The sequence below is a fragment of the Hydractinia symbiolongicarpus genome, chromosome 9, assembly GCF_029227915.1.
Source record: "Hydractinia symbiolongicarpus strain clone_291-10 chromosome 9, HSymV2.1, whole genome shotgun sequence".
In the NCBI taxonomy this organism is placed as follows: domain Eukaryota; kingdom Metazoa; phylum Cnidaria; class Hydrozoa; order Anthoathecata; family Hydractiniidae; genus Hydractinia; species Hydractinia symbiolongicarpus.
In genome coordinates, this window is record NC_079883.1 from 22,229,467 (window position 1) to 22,255,309 (window position 25,843).

General features: G+C 33.3%; 2 protein-coding genes and 1 long non-coding RNA gene across 4 annotated transcripts; 1 reads left to right on the top strand and 2 right to left on the bottom strand.

The window, feature by feature from the left end:
* Window positions 1–267: 267 nt before the first annotated feature.
* Window positions 268–2,376, bottom strand: LOC130656488 (uncharacterized). The gene is made up of 2 exons (XR_008984937.1): window positions 1,100–2,376; window positions 268–625 (listed from the first exon to the last, which is right to left on the bottom strand). It is a non-coding gene; the product is annotated as an uncharacterized LOC130656488 (long non-coding RNA).
* Window positions 2,377–5,876: 3,500 nt separating this feature from the next.
* Window positions 5,877–14,146, top strand: LOC130656489 (GTP-binding protein 2-like). The gene is made up of 11 exons (XM_057459350.1): window positions 5,877–6,177; window positions 9,094–9,120; window positions 9,266–9,450; window positions 10,146–10,245; window positions 10,506–10,703; window positions 10,875–11,046; window positions 11,138–11,357; window positions 11,736–11,871; window positions 12,166–12,402; window positions 12,651–12,827; window positions 12,938–14,146. The coding sequence occupies exons 1-11, from the start codon at window positions 6,133–6,135 to the stop codon at window positions 13,115–13,117; spliced, it is 1,677 nt and encodes a 558-aa protein (XP_057315333.1). The 5' UTR covers window positions 5,877–6,132; the 3' UTR covers window positions 13,118–14,146.
* A 2,131-nt stretch (window positions 14,147–16,277) lies between these two features.
* On the bottom strand, window positions 16,278–25,777 carry LOC130656401 (2-oxoisovalerate dehydrogenase subunit alpha, mitochondrial-like). Of its 2 annotated transcripts, none has more exons than XM_057459248.1 (10): window positions 25,637–25,777; window positions 23,421–23,582; window positions 23,177–23,263; window positions 22,957–23,065; window positions 22,570–22,731; window positions 21,436–21,580; window positions 19,422–19,483; window positions 18,761–18,902; window positions 17,460–17,558; window positions 16,278–16,856 (listed from the first exon to the last, which is right to left on the bottom strand). In XM_057459248.1, the coding sequence occupies exons 2-10, from the start codon at window positions 23,442–23,444 to the stop codon at window positions 16,604–16,606; spliced, it is 1,083 nt and encodes a 360-aa protein (XP_057315231.1). In that variant the 5' UTR covers window positions 23,445–23,582; window positions 25,637–25,777; the 3' UTR covers window positions 16,278–16,603. The 2 variants fall into 2 exon arrangements, with proteins under 2 accessions (XP_057315231.1, XP_057315230.1); XM_057459247.1 differs by lacking the exon at window positions 25,637–25,777 and adding an exon at window positions 25,426–25,605.
* Between the last annotated feature and the right edge of the window lie 66 nt (window positions 25,778–25,843).

Genomic DNA, 25,843 nt, shown 5'->3' on the forward strand with positions numbered 1-25,843 from the left:
TTAGAATAGTCATAAGTCCGTGGAGAAATCTGTTCTGTAGATTTTAAACTGTCGTACATATATCCCATATCGGTATTTTGTGAATTTTCGTCCGTCTGTTAGCGCGAGGTACGGGGGTCCGATGTAAAACTGCTACGCAACCTTTTAAACAGACGTATACAAAATTAAGGGAGGAGCACGCAGTTATTGATTGAGTGTTTTTACCTAAATAAAATACTCTGCACTATCGAGGCAAAATGTTGTTTGATAGCTTTAAAACTGGGTGAATAAGACAAAAAAATGTAATCTTATTGGAATTTATGGTAATGCTAAATACAATGCTACTTCAAATAAATTAATAAATAAATAAATACATAAATAAATAAAAAATAAGACATAAAAACTACTTGTGGGAACATTTTTTACGTTCTTTTCTACATAAGTCAAAACAGTTCGTTCCATCACAAAATGTCACACAAATATGTTTATATGAGCATTTTTTACCAAAATTTCCACGAGATTGCTGGGGATTATCGTGATGTGACACCACCTTGATTGAAATTCTCCTCCGAGAGATCGGAATAGCTTCAACTGTGACTAATAAAAACATCAAACACAAAACTATCTGCAGTTCCATTTTTCGCTTCTAAATGAAACAATATACTTTACTTTAGGGAAGAAAGTGTTTGCAAAAGAAACCTTTCCGGTTTGTTAGTAAATATTTATTTTCAAAACGTAAGTCAATCGGGAATTAAAAAATGTTTTTTCACGTGAAATGCGTCAACTGAAAAGGTCTCTAAAGAACTTGGCTGCTGTCGACATAATTCTTAAAAACACTAGATAAAGTATGGATAGATTTTACTACAAGGGAGGGTAATTATATTGATCTGTATCAAACAAACAGTCCCACAGGTCCATCCTCTCTCCTAGTCTTTTTCCATAACATTGCTCAAACCTGTATGTTTTAAAAGCGTTACGGTCTGCGTGTGCATTGAAATGTAATAACGTGACTCAGTTTGATTGCAGCTTCAACATGCTACCCTTTAAAATGTGTATTCTTAGAGTTGTAATTATTTTCATGCGATCAGTAAAAACTACCAGTATATATTAGGACACTTACTTTCTTTTCTTTATCTTCTTAACCTTCGTTTTTTTTTTTTTTTATTCATTTGAATATCGGTCGCAGTGGTGTGCATTTTATTACTTCGCAAAAGACAGGATATGTGCGTTTGCCTTTTTTGTTTATTTCCCTTGTAAACTCTCGGAGGCGTAATGATCGGACGTAGTATTCGCCTAATTTGAAGAATAAAACACAAATGTTTGCTATTATAAAACTATTTGCTGATCTTAATTTCCCTCTCGAAATGCATGTTTACTGTATTAGTTCACCCACAACTTTTAGTAATTACTTCCCTGAGATGAAACTTAAACACCTCTGCATCAAAAAAAGAGGCGTTTTAATCTTTGCATTTCGCAGGTGTCCTGAGTAGCTAGCGCTATAATATAGAAACATTCTTTTTTTCTTAAATATATGACTTAGAAGATGATTTCTAGGTTGTTATGAATCTTGATTTTGAGTACAGTTTAACTACTTAAACCCATTTACATTGATTTGTTTCACTGTGGACCTAAAACGTATTTATTGCATTCAAATGGCCATAGTACGGAAAAAAGGAAGGGGGTTATGGGGACGACACAAATCGATACCCGTACGCCAAACGCATATTTAACGATTAGATTTAAGCTTTTCTCCCTGCCCTTAATGTCAAAATCAAAATATGTAATGCTTGAGTATCGCTAATATCCAAAATTTTAAGCACTTGCACACGTGAAGTGTTTAGCCACCAATTCGCAAGCTTCACGCAAGAAATGTATTAGCATCGATAAACAAGAGTATCCAATCTCTTATGTGCAGATAGAGATTTCTGGAGTATAGCTTTTAGCACAAAAATCAAAACAAATACTCAAAGTGCAGCCATTTTTTTTTTTTTTTTGAAATTTACGTAAAGTGACACCAGAACAGAACGTTTATATAATCTTTTTTATGCTGAACACACTTTTTTCTTCACGGGATAGCAATAGTTGTTGCATCCGACAATTCCACAAAAGTTTTGACACACGTCTTTCATCATGTATTTACACCATTTATTATAATTTGATCGAATCATCCGTATTCTATAACGTATTCCACCTCTTTTTCTCTGTACCCGTTTCCATGAATACACCTCATCGGCAATGATGAGGAGCAATACCAGCATGCAACACGCGAACAATGCTCTTTTCTTCATGTTAAACGAAACAAAATGTACGTTGCGTAAAATCCTCTCATAAAAACAAAACAAAAAATCGTGTAATGTAGTTCATTATTTTTTAGTTTACAATACAAGTTTCGTATTTCCAAAATTTGTTTTCTTTAAAAACCAACCACAACAATAAATGACAGAATGCCGTGTTTCGCACGAAAAAGAAAGTGTTTTGTGAAAATCTCTTTACAGGCGGACATGCCTTAGGCAGACATTGTCATAAAATGCAGTGTGTGTTGAGGTGCACTAATTATGATGTTACAAGAGTTAAAGTTTGAGATCGAGCAAGTGTCAGATTATAAATTGGCAAATGACTCTACAGTGAAAAAACTTTAATTGCGCCTGCTCTGGGCCAGTAAATCAAATGTGGTAAAAAAAGAACACACAATGCTTGGTAAAGTCTTCAGATATGTGTTATGCGGATTGCACAGACCGCTGACACCACATGTAAGGGCCATTTAGTATTCGTGTTTTAGTTCGTAAAATACAGGTTGTCTTTTAAAACGTTGATTATATTTAACTCCCACACACAACAAGAACCTCGTTCCCGGCGCCTTTAAACAGATCTCATACCAACGCACGCATTAAAAGTGAAAATAAATGTTGCAAACAAAGCTGGAAGAGAATAGTAAAATAGATAAGTTATTCTTTAAAAGTTGTTCTAATACATTATAGCAACGTTTTGAAATCATCCATGAGTTGCAGCAGCACATTGCTATTAGCAACAGCTTCGTTTAATTTGAAACTTCGTACTTCTTTTTTTCTAGCGTCACAGGAGAACACTCTTTGCCAGATGGATGGACTGTCAACTATTGGCTGAGAAGCAGCTAAGTTGGATAACGCATAGTTTATATCACGAATTTGCTTTTGCCGTGCCTAAAAAGATGAGGGAAGGTTAATTTCACGCCTTAAAGGAAACAAGTCATGCTAAGAGAGAAAACAATGAAAGAAACATGCAAAATGGATAATTTTACAGCTTGGAATTCCGGTTTGATTTCCACAAAACAGTGTCTAGCAGCCGTCCTAGTGGTTGGTTGTAACGATTATAATGGTACAAATATTACTATTTACCGAGAATGAACTTTTCAGTTCCTATTAGTACTGGTATCGACAAGGGTCTTGCAAAAGGGGTCCCAGTGCATTTAAAGCTTAACCGGTTACTCAGACAACTGCCTTAGATATCAATCCTATTCTCATGTCGGATAACCACAAGGTAGTTGTGTGTTTTGTGATGCTGCTTGACTAAATTATTAGTCCCTTTAAAAAGCTATATTTTACATGTTCTACCTTTGTTTCCAACAAATTTTCGTTAATATGCTTAACATGAATCCCTGTCCAAAAACAATTTTCTTCTACTTCTTTGACGTTTTTTAAATGACGCCTCACACCAGCAATATCTGTTTTTAAGTCGCTTAGTTCGGCATCTAACACTTCTATCTCTCTTTTCATAGCCTTTCGTCGAACATTGTTCTCTTGTCTTTGTTTACAAAGCCAGCGTTTCTCCTTCTTAATATTTTTCTGTTCCTTTTGCAACAATTTTTGCTTCCAGTCGTGCAAAAGGAAACCAGAAACTTTAGGATCGGTTGGTGTACTTTCGTTTGGTGTGTACTGTTCCTTTTCGTCAAATGTTGTGTTTTGAAAATCAAACATGGCAACTTGTTCTCCCCTAAAACTCTCAATGCTAAAATGTTTGCAGTGTGTCACTTCATATGGCAATTTGACGTCAAGACTTCAGAAACGTAGTTTAAGGTTATCCTTGGTTTACCTTACTAAAATAAATCAATATGTTGCTTTGATAACATTACCATAAAACTCAGTGCTTAAATAGTCGATACTGTGCTTAATTAATGCTGCTTAATATTTCTTCTTTGAAAGGCTTGTTGTTGTTTGTTAATTGTATGCTTACAAAGACTGAACCAAATTCAAATTTCTGCTCAGTGCGGCCAGTTTTACTTCTCAGCCTGGGTTATTGATTACCTTCAAAAGCTTAAAATTAAAAGGCCATACTTCTTTGTCGTTGAAAATTTAAGAATTCTGAGTCAGAACTTGGAAATGTTGCTAAATAAAAACAGTGACAATGACAGAATAAAACTTTTAAAGATTCAGTTATATCCGAAAAAAAAATAGCTAAGCCAAATCATGAATGTATAGTTTGATGCCTTCCAGATATGAATTTTTATTCCTCTATACCTTGATGTCATAATAATTTGGATGCTTATCACGATTAGACATCGAGACATGAATGTTTGGTGACATGCCAATGGCAAATATGTCGCGCGAATTACAAGTTTGTCAATGCATTACACATATACCGTTTACTTAAAATACAAAGCTTGTTAATATAACTCAGTCAGGAAAAGCTACATATATTTCTAGAGGTTATCGATTATTTACAAAATGGATATTTACTTACTAAGAAAGTTGGTGAGAGAAGAAGTCGAAGCGATTTTAAACGAACGATTGAAAGAAATACCCATTACGCCAAGTAATCACACAGGACACCGTCCATTTGTTTTACCACGTGTACCTTATGCCACAGAGAGTGAGAAACATTGCGCATGTTGTCAGTTGCAAAAAAAGGAAGAAAATACTCCTAAAGAGGACGTAAGTGTTTCGGAACAAAAAGAAGGAAAATTCTTTGATGATATATACCAACGTCCTAAGGGTAAACAGTTACTTCAAAAACCGCCTATTTCACCAATCTATACGGATATGAACTCTCCTGCGTATAGCTACAGTGATATCGATAGTTTAAAATTTAAACGCAAGAAACAACCAAGCTACAAACGAAAAAAAAGAGTGAAGTGATTCCGTCCAATCTTGCTGCAGTGGCTATTTGACGAGTGTTAAGCGTACATAATGGCTGCCAACCTGGTTCCCAGAGGCCACGCCGGTTTATTGGCTCCAGGCAAAAGATACTGGGGATAAGAATGTAGTAGTTTCATTGCCATTACTAAAGCTATTTTATCATAAATAAAATAAAAATTTTATAAGGATAATATTTTTTTTCTAATGTTTTCCTTATAATTTATATGACCCAAAAATCACAATTTACACAGGCTGTTCAGCATTTATGGTAATAACCTAACTCTTTTGAAACTATCTTTTTGTTTTTAAGAAGTAAAGAAGAGGAATGCTGGTTTATTGACATCACGGTGACATAAAAAAGGAGGGAAAATATCTAGTCAGATGATAAATATTTTTTTAAGATTGGAAGTAATTAGCACTCTCGTCCCCAGGGTTTTTTATTTTTTGATATCAGCAAAAAAAAACTGAAGACGAGGGTGGAAGTAATACATGTTTTTTTTTGTAAAATCATGTATGTATGTACAAAGAAAGAAATAACTGTTCTAAAAAATTATTCTTGTAATCTATGAAGGAATTCAGGCTGAGTAGAATGACGCGCTCGTGACCTATGACAATAGTTGACGTGAATAGGGGGGTTTCGATATGGATACAAAAAAGGTTAACGACCTAATTGCATCAGATAAATGTGATCTCCATCACGCTTTTTGGACACTCTCTAGAATTTTCGCTTATAAAAAAGAAAAAATTATACAATACTGATGGAGAGTATCTATCTTGCGTCTTGTTTCGTCACTTTTGTTGTTATAACGCATAATGGCGGCAGTTGCTTCAAAAAATATTTTTAGGGGAATTTAATAATTAACTTAACCTTGACTGTTGAAGCTTTGGTGAAATCTTTTGAGATGAAATACTAGCAAACATTTTCACAAATTAAAGAATAGATGACCGCTAAAAGAAGAAACAGCAGTGGATATAAAAACGTTTTTAACAATACTGTCAAATTTAAACAGAAATATATCGTGCTCTAAAAGAGGAGGAAGATATGTTATCAGTTGTCAATTCTAAAGTCCTATCACTCCCTCCGGAGGTTAGTTACTAATTTTTATTTGTTGATATTATGTGTCTGATTAGAATTTATTTTCTAAGCTTTCATTTCCCAAAAGTACCTCCCATGTTCAGCTGATTTTTTCTTCCTTAATATCATTTCACAAATTACTTAGCTACCATGGTTTTCAATACCATGAGGGAAAAATTAGTTCTGTATGTTTAATTCCTGGTAACAATCATCCCTGATATTCTGCCAATATATTATTACAATCCTTATTACTTGCTTTAGATGAAGTTATTTGTTAAGGAGCCTTCGAAAAAATTTTTCGGGCCCCGTTAGCGGGATATCGCTGCTAAGGGGGGGGAGGGGGTCTGAAGTTTGAAAAAAAAAATCCACTAGGAATTGATAAATTTTAAAAATTTGTTTGTGGCCTGAAAATTCTTTGCCGTTGTTCGTGAGCATAATTCCTCTTGTCATCAATTCCGATAACTTTTATCTACAAAACACACCCTTGAGCCTTCCAAGATTTATCCGAATGTGTGTATTTCACAGACGGAAATCCGCTAAAAGAGGCAGGGAGGGGGTCTGAATCTTAGCGGCGATATCCCACCAAACGGGGCCCAAAAAAAATTTTGGAAGGGCCCTAACTTTTCAGTGATAAGCTCTTGTGACTCTTAGTATTAGGATATTAGGATTTGGTAAAGAGAGCTCTCTTTGATTAACAATGCCTTTGTGTGACAAAATGGACTGAAAATAACTTCACCTAGTGCTTTCATCTTTTTTCTGTCTAGCAGATTTTAAAGCCGAAAGAAGTGCTTACTGCTGAAAATGTAAACAAAGAAATTCATCTATATTGTTCATCTTATGTTTCAAATCAAGAAATGATTTTCATTAGAATAGATATAGTAAACATACGGCATTATTCACTGTCTAGACTAACCGTCACTTGATTTGTTGGTCATCAAAGGACAGCATATTTTAGATTGTTGAATGTGTGGTCAGCTAGAAAAACTCTTAGCGTAGACGTGCAGATAAGAAAACACATTGTGAAATCAAAGCTGGCTTTCTCTGAGACAATCTAAGTTCTAATGTCTTTTTGTGTTCTGTCTATGCATATCTGGATATTTGGGAACTCATTACACCAGAATCCAAAGTATTTAAAGGAGAAGGTCTTGATAACCTCTAGAAACTGTCTTGCAATTAGCCTTAACTTTAAATGAGCACTGAGATGGAGTTCGATAATATCGTCATTATGGTAGGCTCCGCTTTTTGGCTTGTTTTTTCTTTGTAAAAGATGGCATCAAAAAATGGAAAGAAATCCCAGGAGTTTCTATTGGAAAAAAATAAATTTTTTTTTACTCTATTCGCCATTGTTTTTGAAGACCAAAGACAAAACGAAGCAGAAAGAAGAAATCAAAACATTGTCTTGTGGTTAATAATTATGATAATTAATGTTTATCATGCTCTGTCTTTTTGTATTAGCATGACTGGGATTATTGCATATTATATATAAGCAAAAAAACCCAACAGGGGAGAATGCACATTGTGATAGTTAAAGATTATTGAAGCATTATGGAGATAATTAAATTTAGAGCATAAGTGGGGAAATTCTGAAAATTTAATATTCTAATTGTCTAGATCTGATAATGTCTCCGTAAGGAAACGACTAACTGTTTGTAAAAAGGAAAATAATCAAAAAATAAGACAGCTAGCGAGGCAAAGCTATCTTCAGAAACAAGAAGAAGAAGAGGTCATTGTTGTAAAAAAGTCTGATTTCAGTAAGTTAAAACGTAATAATAAAGAATAACACAGAAATTTCGATTAATTTATCTGATTTATCATGCTTGGAACTTTGTTGATACATTTATAAAACACAGCTACAGATGCTCTCCCTCATTCATTTTTTTTCTGTAATGACATGAATCCAGCAACCATGTGATCGATTTTGCCGTACATTTATTATCGCATGATTTGTGCAATGAAATGTAATGGCGGTTCTAAGAGAAATTGGGGTGAGTTTGCTATTTATATGAAACATTTGAACATGTTCTGGTTGTCAGTTTTCAATAAAATTTTCAGGATAATGTTTTCTCATGTATATCTTTCTATTTTTACAAAAATTACAAAAAATACGATTACAAATTAAATTACAGCACATGCATTGAAATATTCCAGACACTGGTTTATCAAAAATAAAAGTTTAAAAAATAAAGCATTCTCCCACCAGTTTTTGCAAACGTAGCAATGGCACCATTGACAATCTGATAAAAATTAGGAAAAATGAAAATCCAGATTGAAGGACACAAAGGAGCAAAGAAAGATATGAACACAATTTTTCTTATTATTCACATAAGATTTATCAGAATATATTGTATAATGGAAATCTTTCTCCCTGCACTATTTTAACAGCTGGTATGGTTACCAAGCCATCATTAACATGAAATTTTTGAGCCTTGTATTTCATTAATAAATAGATCTTCTATAAAAAGGGGCATCTGTTCTTTTTAAAATGGGTGTGCAAGGTTACACATATTTAAAGGGCGTATTTATAAAACAATTTGAAAAACATTGAAGGGGTATTTGTTTAAGTTTACCGTTTTCTCAAGGAGTTACACTATTTTTGTCCTACTTCACAGCAAAATTATACAAGTTTAACTAGCAACATGTAAATGAACCAAAGTAAGTACCCTGCGAAAAGATTTTATACGCTGGCATGTACTTATTTTTTATCTGGGTAGAAAAATTAAAGTGTTTCAGAGAGAAGCATCTTAACTTTTGAACTAAGCGTGTTTTTCTCACATTTCTTGTTTGCATTAAAATGAATCTTCATCTAGTATTCCATGTGCACTTATGATAGATACAATGTATTAAAATTTGTTACCATAAGGTTAAATATGCTTAAATAACCAACTCTTTTCTGAAGAAATAAAGTCCATTATATGTTTTTCGTTTTAGGTAGAGGAGGGAAATATTGAATATAAGGTATAATGATTATTTTGTTGTATAAAAGTAATGAGCAACACAAGAATGAGCGAAGCGTGGTGTGTTTTTTATGGTTAATTTATGTTTAATTAAAATTGCTTTAATTAGCCTAAAATTATTAAATCACTTTTTTGTTTTGTTTTAGCTTAAGCTTGTAAATCCCTCCTTATATCGTTTGGACCACTTAGTGACACAGATGAAATGGAGGTTGCAGGAAGGTGACGGCCAAGCCATCTATGAGATTGGCGTGGAAGATAATGGTTGCATGTCTGGACTTGAAAAGGATGAGCTGGACTCGTCCTTGGAGACCTTGTCTAAAATGGCTGAAAGGTAATTTTTTTATGAGATGCTGTTTTATTTTTTGTTAGTTTTATTACCATAATGAGTAAGCGAGAAATTATTATCATTAAAAATTTCCTGTTTATTCATTATGTCATCTATTATGTGAAATTATTGTTTTATTGCTTAAAAAAAATTTAAAAAATGCAATGCTTTACAAGTTCTTTTAAATCAGTAAAAAATAATTGTGGAATTTATTTTTGTGAATGAGTGACCTTCGCTTCATTTTGCAGAATATATATATTTTTGACAATGACTACATTTTCCCGAAATATCTGACTTAATTTAGTAGATGCTAAAGATTCAGTAATGTTAGTAAAAGAAAAATCAGTGTTTTACGTAAAATATAGTTACTGTATTTTCAAATGTGTCACTCCTTTGTCTACACTAATTGTATCCTCTGATGAAAATGTCTATACCTTTTTGTCTATGTGAAATTCATTTTAAAAAGAAATTTTTGTTTCAGCTAAAAAAACTTTTTTCTGAAGAAATCTTTATATCTAAGTATAAGAAATAAAAAAGAAAATTTTTTGAAGAAATATTTACAAATGACAGATTTTTAAAAAAAATTGTGCAACTTATTATTACGTATTGGGCCAAGTGCATAAGAATAGGTATAGCATAGGAAGTATCGCAAAAAAAATTCTGCATACATTTTGTACATTTACAATATCTTCGTGTTATAGACTGGAAGCAGAAACTTTAACTGTCCGCAAACAAAGGATTGATACCACAGATCGTTACATGGCTGAAGTTCTTGTGAGAAAAATACCTGATAATCAAGAGGTGTGCAATTTACTGGATAGTGTTATTTGCATTGAAATGCATTTTAAGAAATTCAGTGTAACTAATCTGACCTACTAAATTAGTGTGAAGGTTGCATGATATCAGCAGAAAAAATTGTTTTTAGATCTTTCAATGCCTATGTTTTTTTCTTAACACAATGTTGTGAACGATCTTCAGGAAAGTCGGAAAGTTTTCACTGTTCCATTGCATATCAAGTCCACAAGCTTCTGTTTTCATTATTTATAACTTTGATTTTTTAGTTTGTTGATATTCGTGTTGCATGTTTGGGTAATGTTGATGTTGGCAAGAGTACTTTACTTGGTGTGTTAAGTTATGGAAATTTAGATAATGGACGAGGTCGAGCTAGATTAAACATGTTTCGTCACTTACATGAAATTGAATCTGGTAGAACATCCAGTATAAGTCATGAAATTCTCGGATTTGATTCTAGTGGAAAGGTATATATTAAGTTTTTTCATGACTTTAATAAATTTTACCAATGTTACTTTATGGCCTTCTCAATCCCATATGTCTGGCCAAGTACATCAAAACTAATGAATAAGGGCTTGTGTATTTCAAACATAAACTTTATACCAAAACAATTTTATCTGATCTCCTGTTCTTTGTAGGTTTTAAACTACAGCGACTCCACAGCCGAAGAAATTTGTGCGTCAGCCTCCAAACTCATCACTTTTCTCGATTTGGCAGGACACCATAAATACATTAAAACAACAATATTTGGACTGACTGGTCATTCACCTGACATTGTGATGTTAACTGTTGCTGCGAATAGGGGACTTGGTAAGTTTATGTTCATATACGCTTAATGAAAATATAAAAAATAGATGCAATAATACCAAATTTATTACTTAATATGTTGTATTTTTTATAGCTGGAACGACGAAAGAACATTTAGGTTTAGCAGTCGCTTTGAACCTACCTTTTTTAATTGTGATAACCAAAGTAGATATTTGTAGTGCTGACATGTTGCAAAAGACAATTTCACAACTGGAAAGGGTACTTAAAAGTGCTGGCTGTAAAAAGAAGTTACCGATGGTTATTAATGATGAAGAGGACGTTCTTTCGGCAGCTCATAACTTTTCAACAGGAGGGTAAGCTTGTTGTTTTACCAAGGGAAGAAGTTTTCGAGGGATTTTTATTTCGATAATCTGTATGGCACGGTGAAGAATAGATAAAATTAATATTTTCTTATTGAAATGAACGTATAATAAAATAGATTGATGAATGATTATTACTGCAACTAAACAACAGAAAACAGAAAAAAAAGGAGAATTTGCAGATCGCTCTTTTTCAAAATTTTATCAAAGATTGCAAGCCTTTTAAGTGAAGTATTTCCCCTTAAATATTTCCTTTGACAAAAATATAGGTGAAAAAAGCATTCATTTTCTTTTGTAAAATGTCTGCAGCATTGACAAGAATGTATGTTTTTGGCAGCCGTTGAAATCTTTATTTCTTATTTCAATCTGTAGCGTGGCTCCTATATTCAAAGTATCAAGTGTATCTGGACACAATTTAAAGCTACTGAGATCGTTTTACAACAATTTACCGTCGATAAGAAAAAAGGATGAGTTGGAAGAATTGGTGAAAAAACCTGTTGAATTTCAGGTAACAATTTTTACTGTTCTATTTTTGCACAATGGTCTTATATATCAAGTTTAGTAAGATTATATTCTTATTTCACATTAATATTCTCATTTTTTAATAAAGGGAGTCTGATACCAAAAAGCGATTGATTTAAACGTAAATACTCCGCCTTAGCAGAGATGAATTTCGTTTTACTGGATTTTGATCTTAAAACAGACGAAAAGAAGACAGCTAGCTTTCACAGTATTTGTATAGAAAACGCTTAATTGCATGAACGTTCTGAAGTGAGTTAGTGTTATTGTTTTTATTATACAGATAGATGAGGTGTTTTCGGTGCAAAAAGTTGGTCCTGTGTTGGCAGGGACATTACGTAGTGGCACCATACATGAAGGAGATGAGGTACTGGTTGGCCCCACGGAAGATGGTTTATTCAATGAAGTTACTGTTTCATCTATACATCGCAATAGAACTCCATGTCGTATCATTCAAGCTGGCCAAACAGCATGCATTGCAGTTAAACCGACGCCACACTTCGATCAAACATTTAGACGGGTAAGAAATTTTTTGGATACCCCACTTTTAGCCGCGCCCTTTTTTCATCAAGATAGTAAAAATCATATGGAGAAGATTTTTGTTTATATTCACCTTTTTTAAACTATGTTATTATACTTAAGCTAACAAACAATCTTTTTTTTAAGTGTTGGAACTTTTTCAATATCCCAATATCTGATTTCCGATTCCCGAGCTGGAGATCCCCACTCCTACTTTGTTTTACTATAAAGTTTGTTTGTACACCACAGGGGCAAGTTCTGCTTCCAATTGGAATAAAAGACGATGGTGATGCGGCTACATGTTTAGAATTTGAAGCTGAGGTCTTTATTTTGTTTCACACCACAAAAATATCAAAGAATTACCAAGCATCTGTTCACGTTGGAAATGTCATTCAAACAGCTATAATAGAAAATATTACGAATGAGGTATGAAATTTCTATCATTTGTGAAGGAGAGTGTTCCAATAGGTGTAGTGAAGGATTTTATGTTTCAGGGTAATTTGTTGAGTTATAATACCTTCTTTTTACGTTTTTAGAAGATTTTAAAAACTGGTCAGCGGGGTGTGGCAAGATTTAAATTTTTACGGCAGCCGGAGTATTTACGAAAAGGGGATCGAATATTGTTTCGAGAAGGTCGCAATAAGGGTATCGGAGAAATCACTAAAATCTTTCCGTACTCATTAAAGCGAAAAAACTCGTTGGGTGATTCCGATTAACAGACAAAGTATTTGATGTCCCGTTACCGGATGTTTTTCGAGTTGCGCTGGTCATTTTGTAAGAAGTTACTGGATGTTGTCGAGTGGTAGTTCGTAAGAAGAGGATACACCATACTCTTGCTTCTTATGTTTTTTTAGTTAAATTTTATGTGATAGCAATCTTAACAGTTTAAAAGGTAAGATTAGAAAGTAAAAAGGTATTCGTACAAGTTTTTACGCGCGTGAAACTTCAGGGACTCTCAAAATCTATAAATATTAAAGCCTCGCAAATGTTATTCGAAAACTGCGTTCAGTGAAGTCACTTGTTCACTCGCACAACCTCCATTTGATGCATGGTTAGCTATATTAAAATTTAACTCGCCTCTTAAATCCCCCGAAAACCAGGCAAAAAATCGATTTTTTGATATTCGTTTTTTATTGCACTATTGACGATGAGGACTTGTGTTGCACGCCAGTGCATTTTCTCTGCACGTCTAGGTATCTAAATTAATTTATTCACGTATATTAGGATATATCATCAAAATAGTTTCTAATGTTTTTGTGTTCATAATTTACACAAGTTCTAGTCACTTATTATTAGTTTATGAAAGTTCGCCACTCTTTTATTGATATAGCCTTTCTTTCAATTTAATCTCTTATAGAGAATTTTTTTTTTAGCTAGAATAATATAGAATATTATAAAAAACGTATAAACCAAATTTCAGCAGGGATCATGGATTTTTGAAATCAAAAACAAATATTCTTGAAGTGAAGGTTTTGTTGATGTTTCTACTCGCCACTAAACTTTCTGAGCCGCCTCTAAAATTTGTGACTCGTTGAAACTCGCCTTCTAGAATTTGTAATTGGCTGAAACTCGGCTATATATAATTTATGATTCGCTTAGTTGATAACCCATTCTTAAATGTTAAAGGGTGATTTTTGTATGCATATTTTATGTTTGTATATATGTAGCAAGTGTAGTATGGTGTAAATGACTAAAAAAAGTAATAATTTTGTATATACTTGGAAAGAAACTTTATTTTTTCTTCACGGTTTTCTAGTATATATCTAGTATATATCTATAAAATCGCTATAACACCCACGGTAATAAAGCTGGTTGGGTTTTTACTAATCCTCTGCAAAAGATACATGGGAAACGAAGTCATTTTTTGGGAACAGCGGTGCATATTATATGCCGGTGATCCGATGTAAAAAGATATCTCATATTATGAGATATCTTTTTACATCGGATCACCGGACCGATAGAGAAGTCAGTAAAGTAATCGCATAGCAAGCGAGAGGTCGTGGGTTCAAGTTCCACTCGATTTATCATCTTTGCCATTCGTGTCCCCAGAGCTCTTGAGATTAAAACCTAGTTTAGACCTCTGCATCGAGAATGAATCTTGGCAACATTTGGGAAGCTAATATGCAGGTTTATTTATCAAAAGTCATTTTACTTTGTGACTAGGAAGAACTATAATTTTTTTAAAAGCAACACTGGATTAAGTTCTTTAAAATACGAAGTAGTTGGTGAGCAACAACCCAGCTTGAAGGGAGAATATAAGACAGAAAAATAGGAATAATTAAAAACAAATATTTCTGAGTGATTCGTTGTTCCAAAAGTTATGCGGGTCTGTTTGATGTCGAACCTCCTAAGTAAGGTGATCAACAAGCAACAACTGAGCGTGGAAAACACGGGCCTTACACCACTTTCGTGGTGAAGTTCGTCACAAAGACCAGACCCTGAGTACAAGGTTGGTCAAATAGTAAACCATGCTGGTTGAAGTAAGATATACTGAACTGGTGTATAGTTGGAAACTGTATATGTTTACTGACGAAATTAAACTCTCGTTTTCTGAAAAAAAATATTTTTCTTAGTACAGTGGTAACTCTCTAAAGTGGACACCATCAGCGCAAAAAAAATTGTCTGTCTTGTTAAGATCTCCGTTTTATGGAGATTTTGCAAAATATATAGTTTTACGCAGAATTTTAACCGAAATAAGACTTTTCAAGCTTTACTGTACGAAGATTGTAAATAAAGAGATTATGTATTAGAGCATAAAGGATTATTCATAACATAAATAGACTGAAAGATTTAATTGCAGTACAAAAAAGTTCAAATGTTCAAAATAGAAAAATGTCAAAATATTGATGAATATTTTCCTGTCCTTGTGTTTTTTTATAATGTCCGATTTTTAGGGAGAGTTTGAAGTAAAAAATGTCATCTGGTGTAAAACGTTTATTGTGTGTCCGATTTATGCCTGTCTGCTTTATAGACTGAAATCTATCCGTTCCAAGTACTACTGTCCTTTTATGGAGCTGTCCGCTGGATTCAGTTGAACCATATGAACTGCATCCGTTCATGGTAGCTATGCTGCTCGTTTAGGACGTTTGGACAAAGTAGACTTATGATTGACTCACATGTTTTTCGCTTCGTCGCACAAGAATAAAAGTTGAGGTTGTCAAAGGACATTACTGTCAAATCGCACACAAAAATAGAAGTGCAAGGCGATTCAAGGGTCGTAATTTTTATTTTTACATTTTTCGTTAACGTTATTAAAAACGAGAGTCAAAAAAGTCTCGCGAAAAGTAAACGCAAATAAACCCCTACAGAGAGAGATTGCTTATCGCAAATATTTGTCTTATTTGGTTTAGGAGGATAAAAATCACCCTAGATTTGATTGAACAACAATCTAAGACATGAGACTGAAAGTAAGATTTGGACAAAGTGAAATTTTATCACCACAGAAAAAATTACATAATATTCCACTTCGGGTTAAATTTCGGTTCGAGGATTGGTCCATAAAGGAATAAATATTTTAAACTCGTGCCTATCAAGCAGCGCAATGAAAACAACATTTCACGTCGAGATAAAGCCTAACATGGAAATCGCGCACCGTTTCAAACAGTGAAATCTCAGCCGAAGTGATAAAACTTAACGTAAACAGTCTGAGAAACACGCCGCGAACCAAAATGACTCAAACCAGGTCGATTCTACTTGCGGGGTTCATGTAGCAGTCTCGGAAATAAAAACGATATTATTTATTGCACCAAGTTCATTCACCAAAGATTATTTTGTCGAGAGCGTTGTAATCAAAATTAACTTTTAAAGGAGAGATTTTGTTCATAACGAGTGGATTTCATTAGCCAACAAAACAAAAACAAAAAACAACGAAAAAGAGCAAGTAATAAAAGATAAATATTCTTGATAAAAAATAGCAAATAAATATTGCGGTTATCTTATAGCATAAACATAATATTGTCTTAAACAATAGAGATTAAGTTAAAAGATTATATTTTCACTGCAGCATACCCCTTTTCGTTAACGGCCTGTGTTGTCGAGGAAGTTGCGTGGTCGCTAGAAGGCGTTGCTATAAACTATTTATCGCATGGTCAAAAAAATACCTTAGTATCAAAAAGGTTGTGTTTGTGCAATGACATTTTATGCTTTAAGTTATTTACGCTCAGCTATTCTGATTGGCATAGAATATTACCGGACTCTCTCTTTCAATTGGATGCATTTTTATATTGCCCTATCGGATATTCGTTGGGATATTTTTCTAAATGCTTCATACAATCTTCATATTGTTTGCGAATTCTAGGCGTCCATTCTGCGTACACGTCAGAAAATAATACCTCTACGGCAGGTTTTAACGCCTTTTCAGCGCCCTCAAATGACGTCATAATATTTTTTAAAGCGTGCGCCTTCCATTCTTCATTTTCTCCCTCTGACCACCATCCTTGGTTTTCTAGGTAACTCCTAAAATAAGTTTTTATTGATTACGTAGTATCTCCTAATCTACATACTAAGCGCAAAAACTTTTATAAATGCGGCAATTCGCGAATTTTTGGCATTTCGCAAAAAACTTTTGCAAATTTACTGGATACTTATATTGCTAAAGACTGGTCTTTACGTGTTAAAATAGTTTCTGGACAAGGAAAATATCCAAAAAGAGCATTATCCGGAGATTTTTCACGGATTGGACGGAATTCCGAAAGTTGAAATTCGGGAACTGTTTCAACAAGTGGAGATCAGCCTTTGCGTAATAAAAATCTTCTCATTTGCATACTGAAGTGCAAAAACTTTTTCGAATGCGAACTTTTTGCATTGTGCGAACATAAAATTTCGCGAATTGATGCTCTTGGAAAATTTAGCGAGCATTAAACCCCAAGATGCATTCAAACTGACCATTCTTAGTCGGAATTTTTTTTTCGCGACCAATAACATTTGCAAATTGAGAAAAACCTTTTTTTTTTGCGACATTAGAATTTATCTAAAATTTGCAAAAATTTATGCACGATAAAGTAATTCAAATGTCTACTTCACAACCACCAAAATTTTAAACATTTTAATGACACCCACCTCAATCTGTTGATGGGCGAATCAATATCTTTCCAATATTTCACTTCATTAGCTGATCTGTATGCGGACGAATCATCGCTCGTACTGTGATGTCCCACCCTTAAAAAATGATTGCTGTCAGGACACAGAAAATCAACGTAAAGAATCACTTTCGTCAGCGAAAAAACTACTAAGACACATTTTTTGCTATTATTCTTTTTGCGCTGCAATTTTTCTACATAATATCTTGGTGACGTCACCGGTGGAGATCATTCCCATCGAGTGAGAAGAGACACACCCATATTGGGCAGTGTTAGTACTTGTAGTCTGATCCAAATAAATGAAGTACGCCAATACCAACTGCCTAATGAAATTAGTTCAGAAAGTTATTAATTTGTGCTGAAGTTGTAAATATTTTGTGATGAGTTTTTTATCGAGGAAAGTTAGAATTTTTCATTAAAAACAAATAACGATGTACTTGTGTATATATATATATAAAAAACATAGTTTTTAGAAATGACGAATTATAGCTGGAAATTGCGTAGTAATAGCATCGAGTTTTAGAGGTTTATTTCAGAAAAATTAATTTTGCGAACCTGTCAATAAAGAACTTCGCGAAAATTTATTTCCACAACTGAAGCAAAAAAGATTTTATTGAGGGGAGTTTAATTTCGCGAATGAGACGTCAATTCGCAAAAATTCCAAAAATTTTTGCCATAAAAATAAAAAGGCCCTGCTAAAGAATTATAGTTAAGAAAATAAAAAACCAATCTAACGTAGCCTTTCGCATAACTTTTGTCTCTTCTTATGGGCGATGAATAATAAACCGTGCATTACTAATTTTTAAGCAGAAAAGCTGAGGTGAGGTGTGCGGAAAAGAAAGAGAAATAAAAGAGACATTAGAAACAACTTTTTAGAAAGACGAAAAGAATTGGTGCGATAATTTAAAAGATTGTTGCCAAAATTATTTGCCATTTTATGACTTTTTGATCGTAGTTTGTTAGTTACATAATGTACATTGTAATATCACTTTTGGGTAAGTGAAAATCATTCCTGTGCGAATATAAAAGTTTTGTGAGTGGGCTAATATTAGTGGGGCGCAATTATACAAGTTTTGCAAGTGCACGAAAATTAATGGGGCGCAAATATACATGTTTTTATGTGCGCAAAAAAATTTGTGGGGCGCGAAAATTTACGGGGCGCGAAAATTTGTGGGGCGCGAAAACTAATGAAAGTAAGGTACTAGAATTTTTTGAAGATCTCTAAACACAACTGCTGGATACTTTATCCACTAAGGTATCTGTCTATTTGTAAAAATTTACCTATAGGTCATAGCTTCCAGCATCACTGGTCTATTTTCACTGATGCATATCTCTCGTGCTTTCTTGGTAGCGTTATACACGGCTAATACATCGTTGCCGTCAACACGTATTGCTGGCATTCCATACGCAGCACCACGACCAGCTGAAACAAAAAATAAGCAAATCGAAAAAAAATAAATGATAAAAATATAAATAAATAGAGAATATATGTCAACTTTGTTTTAAATGTGTCCCACTGGCGGTTCGTCGTCAAAAAAAAAACAAAAAACACCGGCAACAAATAGTTCTTCTCACGATCGCAGCTTTTAAATGCTTCGAAAACACACGTCCGTATTTAATCTGCCTTAAATCTATCGTAAATATATAGAAAGTATAGATAGAAAAGCGATAGAGTTGTTACTAAGCATCTTGCTTATTTACTCTAAATAAAATTAAAGTAGTTTATATGTAAACAAACTGACTTGGAAAAGAGGAATTAGAATTTAAAACAAAATTTGCCGATGTGAGACTAAGATTCACGTCGACTTTTTTTTCCGACGTGAAACGGGTAAATGCCGACGCGAAACAGTATAATAAAGGTTCGCGTCGGCAAAAACTTGCGGACGCGGAAAAAATTTGAATTCGGAAGGTTGTGGCGGTATACAACAAGTACAACCCATACCTATACCGTCACCCTTGTATTGTTCCGATGCTGGCGTTGAAATTGCATAACCGTTGTTTCTGCTAAAAAATAAAATGAACGAAACGAAATTAGCAATTTGTAGGGAAAAAAATATTTTCTTTAGCTTTTATTTTTAGGTCATAAACTTTCACGAAATAACATCGCGTCGACGCAAAAAAAAAAAGGGTAAAGCCTGCATCCAATTTCTGCGTTCAAATCAAAATTTTAAATGTTGCTTAATTGTTTTGATCTGTAATTAATGTAAATGCCACATTTTTTTATAAAAATATATACTCCAAAAGAATATTCAAGATGAAATTACAGTGGAATCTCCCTATCTCGAACTCACATGGGACCAAAAAATTTGTTTGAGATAGAGAAAGTTCGAGATAAAGAAAGGAAAATACCTTAGGCGGACCAAAAAGGGACCGAGACTTTAGTTCGAGATAGAGAAAAGTTCGAGATAGAGAGACTCCACTGTTGTTAAAAATACCCTAAAAATATGCTAAACTGGAATATTTTTTTTTTTTTTGTTAACTGACATAAACTTACCCTATCATTGATATAAAAAAAACTTTTTTTTAGGTTTCATTTAAAGTATTTTGTTTTCTACACAAAATCTAGTTGTCTGTCTTTTTGTCTGTCTGTTTAAACAACATCTCCTTGGGGGTAATTTTTACACAAGTTCGCATTCTCAGATTTTGTAATCTTAATTACGCTAATAATATGCTAAGAATTTATCAGGACAACCTTTGCTTAAAGTTAAGAAGATTCAAACCTTATTCTTATAATAAAAAGCATGTATCATAAGCACGGCAGCAAATTCTTCTGTGGTTAATAACCACATTCAAAATAGATTGAGGAAATGATTAGTTAGCAACACGTGTTTTTTCTTCGTCACGTTAAAATAACCCAGGTACTTTCATAACTGATGCATCATGTTTTAATTGCTGGAAATGTCAACAAGGTCGTGGTTTCTACTGAAAGGGAAAATAAACCGAATAACAAAAAAAAAACCCGTGTTATATGATAACGAATCGAATCATGATCTCACACACGTGATTAAATGACATAAACAAAGTGCTAGCCAATACGCCTGGTTTCCACAAGCACGGTTCTATAAGAGTTAAATAGGTAAACTTTTTTACCTACAATCCCAATTTAAAATATTATTTTTTTTATAAAAAACTTAAAAAAACATGTTTCACTAGGGTTTAAAAAATATTACTATATTTTTACTCCTAAAGGTACCAGGTTACGGACTTAACATAGCTTCCCAATAAACAACACATATGAAACTATCAGCTGTGCAACTACAGGGTATGGCATCAATGTGAGGTATCGTTGCCGACACAATGGAAACTCACCTTACATCTTCGCTGTTGTTGTTTCTACTACATCACATTCCGTTATTAGTTAGTTAATTAAATTAGGCTAATGAATGCTTTAAAAAGCTTTGTAATTTTAGCAAAAGCAATTAGTGTATCTATATGCATAAATTTATATATATATATATATTGCCATGCTATTGAATAATGATGACACCCTACAAACTGATTTAAAAGGGTAAAACCAAAATATAAGAAACATTATACTTCCTACTAAATTGACATGTAGCAAATTGACAGACAACAGTGCAAAAAAGGAAATAGACTTTGCCAAGACAAAATCTTTCAACATGATTTAGCAAAGATTTCCATAACTCTGCATGAATATATTTCATGTCATATCTAAAAGTCTTGAGTAGTCGTGTTTCTAATAAATAAGGCTTTGTATGTGCTGCAACCAAGGTTTGGAATTTTTAACACGATTTAGTTGAATTGTAGTTTATTCATTTGAGCCAGCTATATAATTAAATGTATGAATGAATAAAAAGGACATTACTTACAGCAGCGTTACAACATAAATTTACACAATAAACAACAAAAAAACTAATATTCCAAAGACTTACTCAGTGGCAAATACAGCAACAAAAAGCACTCACCACAAAAACAAAACAAAAAAGGGGGCTCACCAAAAAAATATGACAGGACAACTTAGCGTTGCTGCAAAGTTGAATGCAGCATGTGCATCCCCTTCACTTGCAGCTCCTTCACCAAAGTAACAAATGACACAGTTATCTGACTTTTGCATTTTTAAAGCGTAAGCAGCACCAGAGGCTAAAGAATTAATAAGTATGAAATATTACAAAAAATTTAAAAAACGATTTGGGTGTACAAAAAGTTAATGATGTTTTATGACGCCCATGAGAAGTGGAGTAGGCTAAAGTGATCACCAGAATTTTGTTTTTAAAGACATTTCTGACTTTAAATGTGAAAGGTAAATGGGTGAATAAATATTTTTCAAAATTTTACCCTCTAAATGCTTCAAACAAAGGTATGTAGTTAAGATAGTCATTTTTATAATTTTCTTTTAATTCTGGTATCCAGGGAAAAATTATTCTATTTTCACTTTCTCATATGTTAACAAGATTCCCATATAAAGAAGTTTCAATTTACCGAAACAAAAACATGTATTATGTATAACCAACTGTAAATCTTCAAGGGAAAGCCCCCTACAGGAAAACCCTAGAATAGCCAAGCATGTTGAGAATTAGCTTTTTATTGATAGTGTTAATAATTAATTTCCATTATGAATAAAATGAAACAAAATTACGATAAAAAACTTAAACTTTTCTAAGAATTAAATTTCCTAGGGTAAAAATGAATGTTTCTTAAATGAAATTTCTCTACAGGTTTTTAACTAATTTTAGAATAACATTTCCTAGTAATATAAAAAAAGGGAATAAGTTACCAAACTTTTCTCACAGTTTTCTCACAATTCTATAACTTTTTAGTGTGCTTCTTTCATAAATTGGAACTTTGCAAAATGATACAGAATTAATAAATTTACCTTGTGGCATAATTAGGCTCCCCAGGGTAAAAATAAACTTTTTTCAAATGAAATTTCTCTTAAGGTTTTTAACTACTTTTAGAATACCACTTCCTAGTAATGTAAAAAATGGGACAGTTAAACCTTCAGATTGGTGCAAAAAAAAGTTACCAAAATTTTTCACAGGTTTCCATTCTTTATGCAAATGTATTATTAAATTCTATAACTTTTAAATGTGCTTCTACTTAAAATTTTGCAAAATGACACATAATTTTACCTTGTGGCATTTGTGTTGCAAGTGTTGATGAAATTGTAACAAAGTTGTGTTCTTTGGAACCATAGTGAACGGGCATTTGCCTTCCCAACCCCAAATCATGTTCATTACCATAACACTGATGCATAAACTGTGTTAGTGGAAATCCGCGCCACATCAGTACTCCTGAAAAAAATAAGAACAATTAAATTTACAAAATAAGGTATTCAAAAATTATGATTACGGTGGAGCTTGTGGAGCAACTATAAATATAAATATATATATAATATTTATACTTGAACAAAAAAGGATTTTACTGCATACCTATTAAAATATATATATCTTACATTACTTGTACACAAAATAAATGTGTTTACATATTTTCAGTTTAAAGTTAATTTTAATTTTTACCTGCTTCCCTGTATTGTGCAAAAACAATGTCTTTGTTATCCAGAGCTGTTGCAGTACCAAAATGAGTTGCTTCTTCCCCATAACAAGTCATATAAAATGAAATTCTTCCCTGAAAGTAAATATACATAACAATTTATTTTTGGAAGTTTATGAAAAAAATCAGTAATAAAAGACGAATTACAAATAGAAACTTAATAAAAATTAGTTACAAACATTATACCTGTCGTTGTGATTCATACAGAATTTTATCCATTGTGTTGAGCAAAAGCATCTGTTTATACACAGATACTAAAGTGTCTTTTCCAAGCTAAAACAAAGCAAATTAGATATATCTATATATACAATTAACCCGTGCATGTTTTTATTTACCACTGAATATAATTTATACAAGCACAATACAAAAAAGTGAGTAATAAAAAGTAACACTTAACCATTTATATATTCTCATATACCAGATAATATACCTGAGGATCTTGAGTTTCATCCATCACTATTCCTTGCGTGTTTAGAACTTGATAAATAGGTATACCATGATGACGGATAGGGTCTACAGTCTCTAATTTATGTGTAAACTGCAGCTTATAGCCATGGCCAGGATATTGTGCAATATCTTGATCTTGATGTAGCTGGAAAATGTAAATAGTACGTTAAGCCATTCAGTATAAATAGATGCATATCATCATCATCATCATTATCATTCTCGGCTTAACGTCCGTTTTCCATGCTAGCATGGGTTGGACAGGGTATATTAATGACCCTCTTCCAATCTGATCTAGACTGTGTTAGATCTAAACTCAACTTCCTCTCTATCAAGTCTGTCCTTATAACCTCCTGCCAAGTCTTTCTCGGTCTGCCTCTGGGCTTTGCCCCCGGAACTATCAAGTCTCTACACTTTCTTACCCAATTATCCTCCTCCATTCTTTCCAAGTGCCCCAGCCAATTCAATCTTCTTATCTGGATAACATCTTTAATTCTACGGAGACTTAGCCTGCTTCTTAGCTCATCTGAACTCTTTCTGTCTCTCAGACTGGCATTACACATCCACCTAACCATTCTCATATCATTCCTTTCTAAACGGTCAAGATCTTCCTGCTTCACTGCCCATGTCTCACTACCGTACAACATAACACTTCTTACACAGGCCTCATACAACCTACCTTTTACCACTTATCACATATCACTTTTATATATAAAAAAATTCACAAAAAATTATGGAACTTTTATTTCAATTTTTTTTTTATTCTGGTACAATATTTACTAAAATTCTTTCATTATTGACACTTTTGATAATTACTGGAAGATAACTTTGAAAGCTCCTGCACAAAAACACACCACTAATTTTTTAGGTAAACAACAATCCAAAAATAATTTTTAAGAATAACATTTCTAAGGTGGACACAAATATCTGGTGTTAAAGTGACTCAATAAGCCCTATATTTTGTTTTCAATTTTCATTGAGCTGGTAAGCGGTTACAATAATTGAAAAAGAATATAAAAAGTGTGGCTGCTTTGGATCAGTTCAGTGTTTTAAAAAATTCTCAGGAATTAGGTCAATTAAATTATAAGAAAAGACTTTCGTGTTGGTAGCTAGCTAACTTTTCATCTAAAAAAAAACTTGTAAACTTGCCAATTTTTTTAGTTTCTGCCAATCCTATTTTTGTTACCCAAATGACTTAACACCAGGTATTTGTAATGCTAATCTAAGCACAAGTTTAAACAACAATTGTGCACCATTGAGTAAAAAAAATTATAGTTTAACTAATAGACTAATAGCTTCCCTTTATTTTCTATAATTTTTTTCCTTGCAAATAAGCGATTTTGGAATTAGGATACCATTTTTTTTATTTTTTTATCGTGGTAGAACAAGTTGGACTTTGAATTCTTCAATTCTTCATTTGGATTTATAAAGCAATATGAGTCCAGGGGTTCAGGATTTAATAGACCTTTTTAAATGTTCTCTTTTTACGTGGTAAGCCCTTCTGGCTCTAACAACTGCATGGCAGGCCGAAAGATATGGAAGCTTGCTGAAGAAAGGTCTTTTTCAGCCCATTTCTTTCTACGGAAGCATTTTTGAGGCTTTAAACTATTATCGAGTGTCGATCGATAACTTCTATTTGACATTAGCTATTTATATAAAGTTTACGAAACAGACTAAAAAGGACCTCACTTCACCATCTTTTTGCCTGCCACACCAGAAGGGCCCACCACGGAAAATGTTAACATTAAAAAAGGTCTATCTAAATACACGCAAGGTGTATAATTAGTGCCCAAACTGCACGCAGTGCACAGATAAGTTCCCGCATTGTATAATGGGAAGTCGCTTCTAGATAAGGCAGTTAAAAAAACTTCTTACGTTACTTCCCAATATGGAACGGAGACTTATAATATGTGATTCGTGGATAAAGAAAACAAAGAGCGTTTGGCTTGCTAAACTAACAAATTTGCTTAATTCTATGTAACTGGGTATACCTGAATGGTGCTGGATAATGTTCTAAAGCAGCCTACATTTCGTCGCCAAATAAATTTTGGGAAACGCCGGCTTGCAGTTGAAATAAAACGTGAAGCCATATGGAGCACAAGAACACGATTATCCAAAAGCTTCGCATCTATGGTACCATTTTGGTACCATAGATTTATTGCAAAGAAGATTTATGACTATAGTACGTCGAAATAAATTTACCCTCTTTACACAATTTCGATGTAAGTAACTTCGCAATTTATGGAACTACTTTATATTAATAAATAGAACGGGTAATTCTTGATTTCGTGACCAAATCTCACTGTTTCATCTTTAAAAAACTATCTAAATACGTGAAGATTGTCTACTAAGTTTTATTTTTCGGGAGCCTGGGGGAAACTACGGTTTACTAATCCTGGGAATTTCCCA